The following is a 16,602-nucleotide window of genomic DNA, read 5'->3' as shown; positions in this document are numbered from 1 at the left end:
GGATGGGACAAACAGTTCTTGTCCCACATAAGGCTTAAAGTCTTAATCACCATTTTTCAGGTGAGGAAAATGAGGCACAGAGAAGGTGAGGGATTTGTCCAAAGTCACACAACAGAAAAGTGGTGGAGCATAGATTAGAACCCAGGCCTTCTGACTCCCAGGCCCTTAAGCTTTCCAGGAGGCCACACTGATTCAGATCACCATCATCATCACCACTAGTATTGTAGAAGCAGTGTGGCCTAGTGGTCAGAGCACGGGCCTGGCAGTCAGAAGAACCTGGGTTCTAATCCTGGCTGTGCCATTAGTCTGCAGTGTGACCTTGGGCAAGTCATTTTATCTGTGCTTCAGTTCCCTTATCTGTAAAATGGGGATTAAGACTGTGAGCTCCATGTGGGACAGGGACTGTGTCCAACCTGATTTGCTGGTAACCACCTCAAAGCTTAGTATAGTGCCTGGCACATAGTAAGCACTTTACAAATACCATAATTATTATTATTATTATTAGGTTTCGGCTACACCATTTCTTTTTCCTCACACTCCCTACAGCCCTGGAGATTACCAGCAGGGCTGGAGATTACCAGCCCCAGCAGGGAGGGAGGTTGCTTTTTGGTTTTTTTTTTTTTGGCCTATGGAAGCAGGGAAGGAGAGAGGAGCTGGGGATTAATGACCCAGTCTCTCTCCACTCCTCCTTTCTTTAATGGTATTTGTTAATAAATGCTTACTATGTGAAACACATTGTACAAGGCTCCAAGGTAGACACACATTAACCAATCATTCACATTCATTGAGCCTTTACTGTGCGCAGAGTACTGTACTAAGCGTTTGGGAGAGTAAAATACAACAGAGTTGGCAGACCCATTCCTTGCCCTCAATTAGCCCACAGTTTAGAGGGGAAAACAGACACTAATATACATAAATTAATTATGGATATGTACATAAGTACTGCGGAGCTGAGGGAGGGATGAATAAAGGGAGCAAATCAGGGTGACCCAGAAGGGAGTGGGAAAAGAGGAAATAAGGGCTTAGTCTGGGAACGTCTTTTGGAGGCGATGTGCTTTGAATAAGGTTTTGAAGGTAGGGATAGTGGATGTCTGTCGGCTGTGAAGAGGGAGAGCGTTCCAGGCCAGAGGCAGGACGTGGGTGAGAGGTCGGTGGTGAGATAGACGAGATGGAGGTACAGTGAGAAAGGTAGCATTAGAGGAACGAAGTGTGCGGGCTGGGTTGTAATAGGAGAGCTACGAGGTGAGGAGAGAGGGGGCAAGGTGACAGTTCTTTCAAGGCGATGGTGAGTACTTTCTGTCTGATGCAGAGGTGGATGGACAACCACTGGAGGTTCTTGAGGAACAGGGAAACAGGGGCTGAAAGTTTTTGTAGAAAAATGATCTGGGCAGCAGAGTGAAGTATGAACTGGAGTGGGGAGAGATACTGGAGTGGGCAGGGAGGTCACCAAGGAGGCTGATCATGGGCCACGGTCCCATGTTCCACATGGGGCTCACAGTCTTAATTCTCATTTTACAGCTGAGGAAATCGAGGCCCAGAGAAGTTAAGTGGCTTTCCCAAGGTTTTGGTTTTGGTGTGCTGACCGTTGAGCCTGGGGATGGAATCAAAAGTTGCCTCAGTGAGTCAGCAGCTTGGGTTTGGCTGGGATTCCACAATCACATCTTGCTGTAATCAGTCTCAGACTCTGACCCCAGGGTGTTGCTTTTGGGGCATCACAGTCAATTTGGGGATGCTCACACTAGTAGCTGGATGATCAGAGTGTAGGATGGAATTTCACCATTTGCTTTTATTTTTTGTGGTGGGGGGAGGGAGGAAAAAGACAAGTTGACTTTACAGCACCTAGTGAGGGCAGAGAAATAGCTACAGACTCCCATTCAAGGGAGCGACACCAGGCAAAAAATGGGCAAATCACCTCTTGCAGGATATTAACAGAGCTGCCCCAATAGAACAGCACTGGCTCCTTAGACAGAGCAAAAAAAAAATAAAAATGGAAGAGTCCTCTGAAGAAACATACTATAACTTCACATGGGGTAAAATCGAATGAGAGTAATTCTTTCCAGGGAGCTGTGTAACTGGTGCCAAGAAGCACTTAGCAACGCAATGACAGATGCAATTTGGGAAGAGGGAAAGAAAAGGGCAGGTACGATAACAAGAGAACTTTTGGCTAATGGGGAGAGGAAACCTAACTTGCCCAAGGGAAAGAAAGCTCTTTCAATACTTCAATAGCTGTACTAAACTCAACACCAATCTGAGATGAAACAAGCAGAATGCTACGGCAAACAGTAGACACTGGACCTCAGAAGACCTCTCTACTCTATTTAAGCACGATGAATTCCTATAATGTCTCTGCCTAGGTAATCTCTAACGATGATAATGATGACTGAAGTATTTGTTAAACGCTTGCTACATGCCAAGCACTGTACTAAGCACCGGGGTAGATACAACGTCATCAAGTTCCCTGTAGGGCTCATAGACTAAGTAGGAGGAGAACAGTTATTGAATACCCATTTTGCAGATGAAGGAACTGTGGCAGAGAGATGTTACGTGATTTGTCTAAGATGACAAAGATGACAAGTCAGTGAAATGGAGAAGAAGAAAGTGAGCCACTGAGAGCTTCAGAAGTATAAAACTGAGAACCAGATGTAGGAACTGCTAGAGAAATGACTTGATAATCTTCCCTTGTTATAAGGGAAGCAGCATTGCCTAGTGGATTGAGCACGGGTCTGGGAGTCAGAAGGACCTGGGTTCTAATCCTGGCTCTGCCACTTATCTACTGCATGACCTTGGGCAAGTCACTTCACTTCTCTGTGCCTCAGTTACCTCATCTGCAAATGTGGATTAAGACTGTGAGCTCCATGTGGGATAGGGACTGTGCCCAACCTAAATACCCTGCATCTATTCCAGGGCTTAGTACAGTGCCTGGCACACAGTAGGTGCTTAGCAAATACTATTACAAAAATAATTAAGATAACTAAGGGAATGACACTGGGCCAGTTGCTGAGACCTACAGCACAGATGGTTCAAGATGGTTTCTCTGTGATTTGTGCATCGTGTTCCTCTTAAGCAAGTAAACACTGGAAAGCCCAGAGTGTACTGTTTTCTTTTTCCCAGAATGTTTCAATCTACCTTGAGGGCTCTCTGGGCAGACTCACTGGAACCAATGGCAATCAGGTTGGGTCCTGCCATGCTGCAGAAACTCTTCAGATGCAGAGAGTCAGCAACTGGCACGGTGGAGACAGCATAATCCTGTATGTAAATTATAAAAGGACAGAGTTTAATTCACAGTCATTTCTTAATCGCCGAGTAATTCTACGAAGCATTTTATATCCTATGTAAATTATGGCTCTTCATCCAGCGGTGGTTAATGGCTCCTAATCCCTGGGTGGGGGAGACTGACCATTTTTCTGGTTTGAATTATCACAATAAAATCGTGCATAATGATTTCATATATAAAATTGGGGAAGCTTCTGAGAAGTCAATGTAAAAAACCTCCAATTCTATCACTACTGGGGAGGAGCAGTGTGGCCTACTGGATAGAACAGGGGTCTGGGAGTCAGAAGGACCTGGGTTCTAATCCCAGTTTTGCCATCAGTCTCCTGGGTGACCTTAGGTAAGTCACTTAACTTCTCTGTACCTAAGTTCCCTCATCTCTAAAATGGGTATTATGACTGTGAGTCCCATATGGGACAGGGACTGTGTCCAACCTGATTAACTTGTATCTACCCCAGCGGTGAAAACAGTGTTGACACACTGTAAACACTTAACAAATACCATTATAATTATTACTATTATCACTTGATAGAAGTATGGCTTTTATCTGCTATTTATTCTAAACGATTATGAACTAAATTAGCCTGTGAGTCTCACCTAGGGCAGAAGGTGCCTGGTGATAATAATATTAATGATGGTATTTGTTAAGCGCTTACTATGTGCCAAGCACTGTTCTAAGTGCTGGGCACTGTTCTAAGCGCTGAGCACTGTTCCAATTACTGTTTACTCTCCCAATCTCAGAATTTTCACCCAGTGACTCAAATATGTTCCTAAGCAAATGCAAGTCAGTGGTTTTACAACTATTATTATTATTACTTAAGGTATTACTTAAGGTACTTGTTAACCACTTACTATGTGCCAAACCCCGAAGCCCTGGGGTAGATATAAATTAATCAGGTTGGACACAGCCCATGTCCCACATGGGGCTCACACCCCTAATCCCCAATTTACAGAGCATCCATTTTGTTCTTAATGGTTCTTATAAATAAGCACTTTCTATGTACCAGGCATTGTACTAAGTGCTCAGATAGATACAAAATAATCAGGTTGGACACAATTCTTTTCCTACATAGGGCTCCAGGTCTAAGTCAGAAAGAGAACAGGTACTGAATCCCCATTTTACCCATGCGGTAAATAAGGTGCAGAGAAGAAGAGTGACTTGATTGAGGTCACACAGCAGACACACGGTGGAGCCTGAATTAGAACCCAGATCCTCTGACTCCCAGGCCTGTGCTGCTCTTTCCACTAAGCCAGCTGCTTCCTTCCCATTTATTGCTCTAGGAGAGCACTGCCTGGAATAGGAGCAGGGTTCTACACAGGAATCAGGGGCCAAAATGAGTTCTCTTGAACAAAGATAGAACAGCAATGGCAATAATCACAATCCTAATCCTAACGACATGACTATCACATACCTTGAAAGTATCAGCCAGAATCTCTGCCCCACGTTGATTTGTCCTTTTAGAGAGGCCCACAAAGAACTCCCTGCCTGGGAAGAAATGGAGAGAAACATAGTGATGGGGCTCTACAATCTATCCACAAGTGAGTGATTTGATCGATTTGATCGCTGATTCTCATAGATAGTCTCACGCTTTCCCTCCTCTCACACTACCATGTCAGGGGAGAGAGGGGTGGAATTTGCATGCCCACAACTATCACCGGAGCATTTTAAAAATGAAACGGACAGAAGAAAGGGATGAGATGGAGTAGTTTAACAAACTAGTCAGTTCTCCGATAACACGGGGGTTAGGTTCCCGACGAACCCCGTGATAGGGAAAATGCTCGTCAAAGTTCTCACCCACCACCACCGGCATGCCTACAACCATTCTCCACAGTGTCACGTTATGTTCTACCCGGAGATAGATGCACGTTTCCTTAGTTCACCAACAGCACCTTCTCAAAATGGGAGAACTGTAGTTTGGAGTGATCTGATGCGTTTACTTCGCAAAAATGAATAAAAATCTGTAGCTACAGATCAAATGGTGTTTTTTTCCTGCCATCGGTGCTATCAGAAATTTAAAAGCAGCTTCCCTGGGAGGAGGAAAGATGATCCTAGACATTAGGAATTCTTCAATTCAAGCTGTGCTGATTTCTCTAAAACTCTGTAACGGTCACTGGGTAAATGTGGAAAACAGCTGAACTAGTTTTTAAATCCTTGATTACCCTTCAGGTCTCACCTCTAAGTCATCTATATTTCTAGATCCAAATTCTTTACTTTTTGATCTCTTTAGCTGAAGACCACAAGCCACTACATACAGCAAAATTGATCCCGGGTCCTGTAATACAGGGGTGAGTTCCCTTTTCCTTATTTATCTTGTGTAGAAATCTATCACTCGTTTGCTAAATATGACCAAGAAATTCCTGATGTTTAGAATGGCATCATGATCAGAAGCAAACCAGTAAATCAGAGCGCGCTTATTTGGTAATGCAAAATGGTGAAACTGTCTTCTCCCCTGATTTGTTTTCTACTCTGGAGAAACCTCTGAGGGAACTAGTAGAGTATGCCATGAAGGATTGGGATGAAGTGTGAATCATTCAGCATTCTTATAAAGCCTTTGTCAGGAGCCCTCAAAAGACTCCTCAATTGCCAGACCGTTAATCCTTACGTTTACCCTGAAAAACAAAAATAAAATCACATTCCTATTTCACAGAGGGAAGAAAATCTACATCATGAGGTCAGTTACTTGTCCCAGGTCACACAGTTTGGGAGCTGGAAAAAAAACAAAAAACATATCCTGACTCTTATTCCTACATTCTTATCCACTAGCCACATTCTCTGCTGTATCCTGGCCATGACACAGCATGAAAAATGTTTATTTTTGCATCCATAATATTTGCTCTTTGTGTGACATTTAGCAAACAGCCTGAAGGTCCTGTGTCCTCTAAAATGGAAAAGTGACTATCCAGGATTCAGCCCATGAAGACCAAATGAGAATGATGTGATATCTGTGGGCTTCGAAGAGCCATACACGACTATCCATAATCTATTTCAATGTCTCTCTTTCCCTGTAGACTGTAAACTCTTCCTGGTGAGGGATCGCATCTACCAACTCTGTGGTACTGTAACTTTCCCAAAAGCTTAGTACACTACTCTGCACATTTATTATTCTATTTATTTTATTAATGATGTGTATAAATCTATAATTCTACTTATTTATTTTGATGCTATTGATACATGTCTACTTGTTTTGTTGTCTGTCTCCCCCCTTCCAGACTGTGAGCCTGTTGTTGGGTACGGACCGCCTCTATCTGTTGCCGAATTGTACTTTCCAAGCACTTATTTACAGTAAGTGCTCAATAAATATCACTGAATGAATGAATATATATCTTTGGTTGATGTAAATATAGTGATAAAGGAACAAGTCTATAAAGCTAGACTGTGATCAATGTCCTATCAATCAATTGGGGGAGTAATAATGATTGATAATAATTGCGGTATTTGTTAAAGGACCGTTCTGAGTGATGGAAAAATACAAAATAATCAGGTTGGATACAGTCCCTCTATCACACAGGCTCACAATCTAAGGAGGAGGGTGAATCGGGATTGAATTCCCATTTTACCACTGAATTTTACCAAATTCCATTGAATTCCCAGATAATAATAATAATAATAATAATGGTATTTGTTAAGCGCTTACTATGTGCCAAGCACTGTTCTAAGCACTGAGGTATATACAAGGTACTTGGGTTGTCCCATATGGGGCTCACATTCTTTATCCCCATTTTCCAGATGAGGTAAATGAGGCCCAGAGAAGTTAAGTGGCTTGCCCAAGGTCACACAGCAGACAAGTGGCAGAGCTGGGATTAAAACCCACATCCTCCAGGTCCCAAACCCATGCTCTTGCCACTAAGCTATGCTTCGTAAGTGAAGCACAGAGAGGTTAAGTGACTTGCCCAAGGTCATAGAGCAGGCACACGGTGGGGCTGGGATTAGAACCTAGGTCTCCTGACTCCCAGGCCTTCTTTCCACTAGGACATGCTACATCTGGACAACAGAAGACAAAATTATAACAGAAGATGAAGAAATAGACATGATCCTTAACCACCATCTATCTGGGGAGACGGACACAAAATCACTGGCAAATAAGAACTGCTTAAGTAGCATAACTTGTAAAAGAGTATGTACAAGGGTGCAGTGAGAAGGAGTGAGGATGAAAGTGCTGATATGATAATGAGGAGGATGGGATTTAGAGAGAACAATTAATCAGGGAAAGCCTCCTGGAGGAGGAGGCATTTCAGAACGGTTAGGAAGATGAGGAGAGCTGTGGACTCGTATAAAGGACAGTAAGCTCCTTGTGGGCAGGGAACATGTCTACTAACTCTGTTATACTATATTCTCCCAAGTGCTTAGAACAGTGCTCTGCATAGACATCAATAAACATCACTGATTGATCGATGAGGGGATGGGGGAGTTCCTGGCAAGAGGAAAGGCATAAACCAGGACATGTCCTCCATGACAACCATCCAAACCTTTAAACACCCCAAACTTTTCCCTTTACATCTTTAAATTTTCTTCTAGTCGTGCATGATAATGAAAAATCAGGGCAGGTATTTAAGTTAGATGACCCAAGATGCTTCATCTGCAAAATGTTGTAAAACAAATTCAATTCAATATTGTGTATTTTATCTTAGTCTTCTGGCACTTATCCAAGACCATTTTACAATCAAACTAAAGCTCAAGTATTAAAATGTGTTTAATCATCCCCAAATCAATCAACTGTAGTTACTGAGGGCTTAGTCTGTGCAGAGCACTGTGCTAAGCACTTGGGAGAGTGCCAGGCACTTTACTAAGTGCTGGGGTAAATACACATGAACACAGCCCCTGTCCTTTAGGAGCTTATGGACTAGAGGGGGAGGCCAACACTAAAATAAACTATGGATATGTACATAAGTGCTGTGGGGCTGAGAGTGGGGTGAATAAAAGGTACAAGTTCAAATGCAAGGTGACACAGAAGGGAGAGGGAGTAGGAGAAACGAGAACTTGGGTGGGGAAGGCTTCTTGGAGGTGATGTGTTTTAAGAAGGCTTTGAAGGTTGGGGGAGTGATCGTCTGTCGGATACCAAAGGGGAGGGAGTTCCAGGGCAGAGGCAGGATGTGGGTGAGATTTTGGTGGCGAAAAGAAGAGATCGAGGTTCAGTAACAGAAGCAGAATGGCTTAGTGGAAGGAGCACAGGCTTGGGAGTGAGAGGTCGTGGGTTCTAATCCCGGCTCCGCCACCTGGCAGCTGTGTGATTTTGGGCAAGTCACTTCACTTCTCTGAGCCTCAGCTACCTCATCTGTAAATGGGGATTAGAACTGTGAGCCCCACGTGACCACACCTGATAATCTTGTATCTACCCCAGCACTTAGAAAAGTGCTTGCCACATAGCAAGCTGCTTAACAAATACCATCATTATTATTATTAAGTAGGTTGGCGTTAGAGGAGTGAAGTGAATTATTTGAGCTGTGAAATGGATAGCTCTTCAATAAAAGAATGAAGAGAAGCATCTTTGGAAAGGGTAGTCACACACAAATTTACCTGTAAATAAAACATCTCCTCCATCTAAGGTTGCATTTTCATCTGTCATCTGTACTACATTGAGCTGAAGATTTTCCAGAGCGCTCTTCATTGCTTCAACCTGCAGAAAAAGAAACAAATGAGAGTGACAGAAACAAACTGGAGAAGCAGTGTGGCCTCATGGATCAAGTACAGGCTGGGAGTCAGAAGGACCTGGGTTCTAATCCCAGCTCAGAAGGACCTGGGTTCTAATCCCAGCTCTGCCACTTGTCTGCTGCGTGATTTGGGCAAGTCACTTCCCTCCTCTGGGCCTCAGTTACCTCATCTGCAAAATGGGGATTAAGACTGTGAGCCCCAGGTGGGACAGAGACTCTGTCCAACATGATTAGCTTGTATCTACCCCAGTGCTTAGAACAGTACCTGTTGCAAGGTAAGCGCCTAATGAATACAATTATTATCATTATTATTATTAGAGTTGGCAGACATGTTCCCTGCCCTCAATGAGCTTTTAATGCTCTTCTCCCCTGATTGGGAAGCCCAGGAGTTATTATTTCTTAAAACTTCAGTTTCCAGGGTTACATATGCCTAGGTAAAATGTGTAGAAGGGCAATCAGCCCCAAACTGAAAAGACAAAAAATGACACCATGCTGTAAAGTTCTGATTCATGGCAGAGATTTGTGGTATATACCCCGTATCTGATGAAGCTTGCTTAATTACCATCTTTACAGGTTGTTAGCCACTGTTTAGGAATTTGACATTTGGCAATTCCTCTCCCTGTCTTCAAAGCCTTCCTGAAGGCACATCTTCTCCAAGGGGCCTTCCCTGACTAAGCCCTCCTTTCATCTTCTCCCATCCCTTGTGTCGCCCTGACTTGATTCATCCTCCCTCCCAACCTCACGGCACTTAAGTACACATTTGTAATTTATTTATTTCTATTAATGTCTGTCTCCCCCTCTAGACTGTAAGCTCGCTGTGGGCAGGAAATGTGTCTGTTAATTGTTATATTGTACTCTCTCGAGCACTTAGTACAGTGCTTTGAACACAGTTAAGTGCTCAATAAATAAGACTGAATTGAACTGAATGTCACTGGGGCTTCCCGGCTTATCTAAAGTCCCGTGTGGTCACAAGGCAACCGAAACATTCCAGAAGGTTTAGATTTCCTTCAACATGGCAGGGACCAATGTGAATAAGAACTGTAGGGAAAACATACAGAAATCACAATATTCTAGTATGAACAGGCAGTTATGCAAAATAACACCAGATTGAGTACCCACAGCATAAAGTGCAAATGAGGAGCCTAGGAGATATAAACACTGCAGAATAATTTCTGAGGTAATAAAAATACGGAAATAATTTTACAAGCCTGACATCCACGCAGCACGAACAACATTAAAGAGGATACAAAATAAAATAAATACATCATCTCTTCCTTATTCTGGAGCCTAAGTAAAAATTCCACCAACCAGAGTGACTCAGAAAGATAAAAAAAAATTTCCATAATGATATGGTCTTAATAGGGTAATACATGCATCTAGTAGCCCCTCTTAACATTAGATCTGTTGATTCTTTGCACCTGGAAGTGGAATGATTGCTGTAGTGTAAAAGCGAAAAAAAAAAGGGCTTACTATAACTTTTGAAACTGCACTTTGGTCTGGAGATTAGGCAGCTGTTGCTATTGTCCTCCTCTAAATGTCTGTCATCATGGCAGTGGAAAATACACTACCGAAATCACGAGAATTCTAATAGTGGTGGTAAAAACCACCCCTTAGGGCCTCTCTCTTTCTCACTCTTGCTTGCTCTTTCTCTCTCTCTTTTTAATGGTGGTACTCTCCCAAGCACTTTAGTAAAGTGCTCTGCACACTGTAAATGCTCAATAAATACGATGAATGAATGGATTTTATTGGGAAGCAGTGTGGCCTAGTAGGACCAGCACAGGGCCAGGAGTCAGAGGACCTGGGTTCTAATCTTGACTCTGCCAACTGTTTGCTGTGTGACCTTGGGCAAGTCACTTCACTTCTCTTTGCCTCTGTTTCCTCAAATGTAAAATGGGGATTAAATCCTACCATGTCCTACTTAGACTGTGAGCTCCAAGAGACACAGGAACTGTGTCCTTGTATCTATCCCAGCACTTAGAACAGTGCATAACATAACTGTAATACTAATAATAATAATCGTGGTATTTGTTAAGTGCTTACTATGTGCAAAGCACAGTATTAAGTGCTGGGGTGGATACAAGCAAATCGGGTTGGACAAAGTCCCCGGCCCATTTTGGGCTCACTGTCTCCATCCTTATTTTAAAGATGAGGTAACTGAGGCACAGACAAGTAAAGTGACCTGCCCAAGGTGGGAAGACATATGGTGGAGCGGGATAGAATCCATGCCCTTCTGACTCCCTGGCCCGTGCTCTATCCTCTACATCATGTTGTTTCTGTATTGTAAGTGTGGAACAAATGCCATAAAAATTGTTACTTTTTAAGCAGTGTTGCTCGGTGGAAAGAGCCCGGGCTTAGAAGTCAGAGGTCATGGGTTCAAATCCCGGCTCAGCCACTTGTCAGCTTTGTGACTTTGGGCAAGTCACTTAACTTCTCTGTGCCTCAGTTACCCCATCTTTAAAATGTGGATTAAGACTGTGAGCCCCACGTGGGACACCTGGTCAGCTTGTATCCTCCCCAGTGCTTAGAAAAGTGCTTTGCACAGAGTAAGCACTTAACAAATACCATTATTATTATTATTATTGTTATTATTATTATTAAGCACTTGTTATTATAAGGCACCCACTGCACTAAATGCTAGGGAAGACAGAAGATAATCAGGTTGGACACCGTCAATGGCCTACATGGGGCTCGCAGTTATACTCTTCATTTCACGCGTGAGGTAACTGAGGCTCAGAGAAATTCAGTGGCTCGCCCAAGGTCACAGGCAGACAGGTGGCTGAGTTGGGATTAGAACCCTGGTCCTCTGACTCCCGGGCCTGTGATCTTTCCACTAGGCCATGTTGCTTCTCTTGCCACCCGATTTCAGTGTCTCTCTAATGATTCATCCCGAAAGACATAGTTTTGTCCAAGACATTTGAATAGAAGTTCTCCACCCAGAAGAAACTTTTTTCCCCACTCTCTGTTTAAACTGCAATTTAAGAGGAAAAGGCAGAAAAAAAAGATCAAAAGCCGTTTTGCCCGTTTAGGAAATATTGCATTCCTATTACTCTAAGCCTCCTGTCTTCTAAAATTAAATTTTAAAAGGATAAGAACTTTGTGGTTTCTTAAAAGTTAAAACAGCTGGATTGCCACTCAAACTGGCTCACATTCAAGGCCAATCGTTTTCATAGCTGTCGGTCCCATCTCTGGAAACCGAGTCATTGAAGCAGTCTACGCCACAGCCTGATGACACTTCCATACTTGCTCTTGGATATTTCTTGTCTTTTTTTTTTTCCAGTGCAGCTGCCTTGGGATGCTAGAATAAGAGGATAAGCGACAGCCAGGTGATAAAGCTGTCGCCAAGGGAGTCTTCTTGAAGCTGAAATGTAGCAGAGGGTGTCGCACGGGGCCTGACGAAAACCAAATATGCTTGGCACAATGATTCGTGAATCAGACCAGCTAAGTTGTAAACAGGCACGATTCTACTCCGACACAGGGACACACCTCAAGCCAGACTCTCAGAACACTAAATATAACCATAAAAGTGGGAATTGCCGAAGGAGGGGTTCCAAACCAGGAAGCCACAAGAAACTGCTTGTCCTGAGGTTACATGGCTATGGGTAATGTCTCGATTAACTTCCAGAAAATAAAAAAAACAGAAGAAAAGAAAAGCACTTTCTCTGAGACACTGGCCCTGCCGAAGGGAGGGTGGAGAGAAACGTTTAGAGAAAACAAGTGTTCATTTCAGGAGCCCAGAATTTGGATAGTTTAACTGTGCGACTCAAAACTAAAAGCGGGGAATCAGGAGGACATTAGAGACTGTGGCTCACTGGATCTAGTTTTATCTTCTATCTCTATCCCTGACTTGCTTCCTTTATTCATCCTCCTGGCATTTCTGTACATATCTGTCATTTATTTTATTTATATTAATGTCTGTTTTGTCATCTAGATTTTAAGCTCGTTGTTGGCAGGGAACGTCTGTTTATTGGCATATTGTACTTTCCTAAGTGCTTAGTACAGTGCTTCCAGAATAAGCACTCAATAAATATAATATGACTGAATGGATGACTCTAGTCACTATGCATCCTTTTTTTCTTCCTACCATTTTGGACCTACTGTTTGTGTTCTTTTTCTCACCTCATTCTCCTCTTCCTCTCTGCTTAGTCTTCTGTCCCTTTCAATCTCACCCTCACCTCAACCCCTTTCTTCACTGCCCCGGAGTTTCTGCTTGATGTGGAGAGGCATGGGAAATAATAATTGTAGTAATAACTTTGGTATTTGTTAGGTGCATACTATGTGCCAAGCACTGCACTAAGCACTGGAGGAGTAAGAAGTTCATCTGGTCCCACATGGGGTTCATAGTCTAAGATACACCCCAGAGCTTAATACAGTGCCTGAACATAGTAAGCGCTTAACAAATACCACAATAATTATAATCATTATTATTATTAGTATTAGTATTTATTGAGCAGTTAGTGTGTGGAGAGCACTGAAATGAGCCCTTCGGAGAGTACAATACAATAATAATAGTATTTGTTAAGCACTTACTATTCTAAGTGTTGGAGCAGACACAAGGTAATTAGGTTGTCTCATGTGGGGCTCACAGTCTTAATCCCCATTTTACAGATGAGGTATCTGAGGCACAGAGAAGTAAGGTGACTTGCCCTAGGTCACACAGCAGACAAGTAGCAGAGCCGGGATTGGAACCCACGTCCTCTGACTCCCAAGCCCGGGCTCTTGATGTGATTCTTGCCTGCATGGAGCTTACAGTCTAGAGTAATGCAAATTTATGATCGCTCCCATCCCCGTCCTCCACAATTCACACATCCCCCCTGCCAACCCCCCCCCCCCCCCATTTGCCAGTTGCGACCAAGGGCGGCACATAGTAAGTGCTTAATAAATACCATCATTATTATTATTATTGGGCAGGTCACTTCACTGCGCCTCAGTTACCTCATCTGTAAATTGGGGAATGAGACTGTGAGCCCCATATGGCTCAGGGACCAGGTCCAACCCGATGGGCTTGTATCCACCCCAGAGCTTAATAATAATAATGTTGGTATTTGTTAAGCGCTTTCTATGTGCAGAGCACTGTTCTAAGCGCTGGGGTAGATACAGGGTCATCAGGTTGTCCTACGTGAGGCTCACAGTTAATCCCCATTTTACAGATGAGGTAACTGAGGCACAGAGAAGTGAAGTTCCTTGCCCGCAGTCACAAGGCTGACAAGTGGCAGAGCCGGGAGTCGAACTCAAGACCTCTGACTCCGAAGCCCAGGCTCTTTCCACTGAGCCACGCTGCTTCCCCAGTAGCTTCCCCAGCTTAGTACAGGGAAGGCACAAAGTAAGCGCTTATCAAATGTCCATATCCCTAATTTATTTATATGAATATCTGTAACCCCCACTCCATTATGGGACAGGTTCACTATCCACCGGGACCTTACAGTCCACGGGGGGACACACATGTATTTCCCAGCACTTCACAACCTACCACTACCCTTTAAATTGTGCTTTAACAAATCCTCAGATAGTGCTCTGTCAACCATTTTGGGAGAGCATTTGTCCAGAAATGCTGGGTCCTGTTAAGCATGGCTTCACTGGTGGGAAGTTGGACGAATTCAACTCCCTTTTGCTAATGAAGCTGCCTCCACCCCGCCCCAACCCTTTTCTTTTTTAAATGGTATTTGTTAAGCACTTACTATGTGCCAGGCAGTGTAATAATGATAATAACTGTGGTACTTGTTAAGCGCTTACTATGTGCCATGCACTGGTCTAAGTGCTGCGGCAGATACAAGGTCATCAGGTTGTCCCACGTGGGGCTCAAAGTCTTAATCCCCATTTTGCAGATGAGGGAACTGAGGCCCAGAGAAGTGAAGTGACTTGCCCAAAGTCACACAGAGGTAAGTGGCAGAGCCGGCATTATAACCCAGGCCCACGCTCTATCCAGGCAGCTACACTGCTTGAAAGTTAAGTACGGCATGGAGACAATGCTAATTAAGCTGGGTGACCTTTTTTTGGCAGATTCAAGTCTCCCAATCAAGTTCTAGTGTGGACAAAAACTTACATCCACAGAGCTTCAAACTTGATCTGAAGTTCATTCATTCATTCATTCAATAGTATTTATTGAGCGCTTACTATGTGCAGAGCACTGTACTAAGCGCTTGGGATGAACAAGTCGGCAACAGATAGAGACAGTCCCTGCCGTTTGACGGGCTTACAGTCTAATCGGGGGAGACGGACAGACAAGAACAATGGCACTAAACAGCGTCGAGGGGAAGAACATCTCGTAAAAACAATGGCGACTAAATAGAATCAAGGCGATGTACAATTCATTAACAAAATAAATAGGGTAACGAAAATATATACGGTTGAGCGGACGAGTACAGTGCTGTGGGGATGGGAAGGGAGAGGTGGAGGAGCAGAGGGAAAAGGGGAAAATGAGGCTTTAGCTGCGGAGAGGTAAAGGGGGGATGGCAGAGGGAGTAGAGGGGGAAGAGGAGCTCAGTCTGGGAACGCCTCTTGGAGGAGGTGATTTTTAAGTAAGGTTTTGAAGAGGGAAAGAGAATCAGTTTGGCGGAGGTGAGGAGGGAGGGCGTTCCGGGACCGCGGGAGGACGTGACCCGGGGGTCGACGGCGGGATAGGCGAGACCGAGGGACGGTGAGGAGGTGGGCGGCGGAGGAGCGGAGCGTGCGGGGTGGGCGGTAGAAAGAGAGAAGGGAGGAGAGGTAGGAAGAGGCAAGGTGACGTAGAGCCTCGAAGCCTAGAGTGAGGAGTTTTTATTTGGAGCGGAGGTCAATAGGCAACCACTGGAGGTGTTTAAGAAGGGGAGTGACAGGCCCAGATGGTTTCTGCAGGAAGACGAGCCGGGCAGCGGAGTGAAGAATAGACCGGAGCGGGGCGAGAGAGGAGGAAGGGAGGTCAGAGAGAAGGCCGACACAGTAGTCTAGCCGGGATATAACGAGAGCCCGTAATAGTAAGGTAGCCGTCTGGGTGGAGAGGAAAGGGCGGATCTCGGCGATATTGTAGAGGTGAAACCGGCAGGTCTCGGTAACGGATAGGATGCGTGGGGTGAACGAGAGGGACGAGTCAAGGATGACACCGAGATTGCGGACCTGCGGGACGGGAAGGATGGTCGTGCCATCCACGGTGATAGAGAAGTCTGGGAGCGGACCGGGTTTCGGAGGGAAGACGAGGAGCTCAGTCTCGCTCATGTTGAGTTTGAGGTGGCGGGCCGACATCCAGGTGGAGACGTCCCGGAGGCAGGAGGAGATGCGAGCCCGAAGGGAGGGGGAGAGGACGGGGCGGAGATGTAGATCTGCGTGTCATCTGCGAAGAGATGGTAGTCAAAGCCGTGAGAGCGGATGAGTTCACCGAGGGAGTGAGTGTAAATGGAGAACAGAAGAGGGCCAAGAACTGACCCTTGAGGAACTCCAACAGTTAAAGGATGGGAGGGGGAGGAGGCTCCAGCGTAGGAGACCGAGAATGATCGGCCAGAGAGGTGAGAGGAGAACCGGGAGAGGACAGAGTCCGTGAAGCCAAGGTGAGATAAGGTATGGAGGAGGAGGGGATGGTCGACAGTGTCAAAGGCAGCAGAGAGGTCAAGGAGGATCAGAATGGAGTAGGAGCCATTGGATTTGGCAAGAAGGAGGTCACGGGTGACCTCAGAGAGAGCAGTCTCTGTAGAGTGGAGGGGACGGAAGCCAGAT

At 44.6% G+C, this 16,602-nt stretch overlaps 1 protein-coding gene across 1 annotated transcript in view; it reads right to left on the bottom strand.

Moving 5' to 3' along the window:
- Positions 1 to 16,602, bottom strand: part of DDAH1 (dimethylarginine dimethylaminohydrolase 1) — a 197,549-nt gene that overhangs the window by 47,566 nt on the left and 133,381 nt on the right. Inside the window, exons 2-4 of the mRNA XM_029063648.2 lie at positions 8,786 to 8,885; positions 4,683 to 4,756; positions 3,127 to 3,246 (exon numbers count right to left, since the gene is read on the bottom strand). Of these exons, the coding sequence (XP_028919481.1) occupies positions 3,127 to 3,246; positions 4,683 to 4,756; positions 8,786 to 8,885 (294 nt within the window). The remainder of the gene's footprint in view (positions 1 to 3,126; positions 3,247 to 4,682; positions 4,757 to 8,785; positions 8,886 to 16,602) is intronic.

This window comes from Ornithorhynchus anatinus, chromosome 4 (genome assembly GCF_004115215.2).
Source record: "Ornithorhynchus anatinus isolate Pmale09 chromosome 4, mOrnAna1.pri.v4, whole genome shotgun sequence".
In the NCBI taxonomy this organism is placed as follows: domain Eukaryota; kingdom Metazoa; phylum Chordata; class Mammalia; order Monotremata; family Ornithorhynchidae; genus Ornithorhynchus; species Ornithorhynchus anatinus.
Note: the sequence above shows the minus strand (reverse complement) of the source record. Positions and strands in the feature narration are given on the sequence as shown.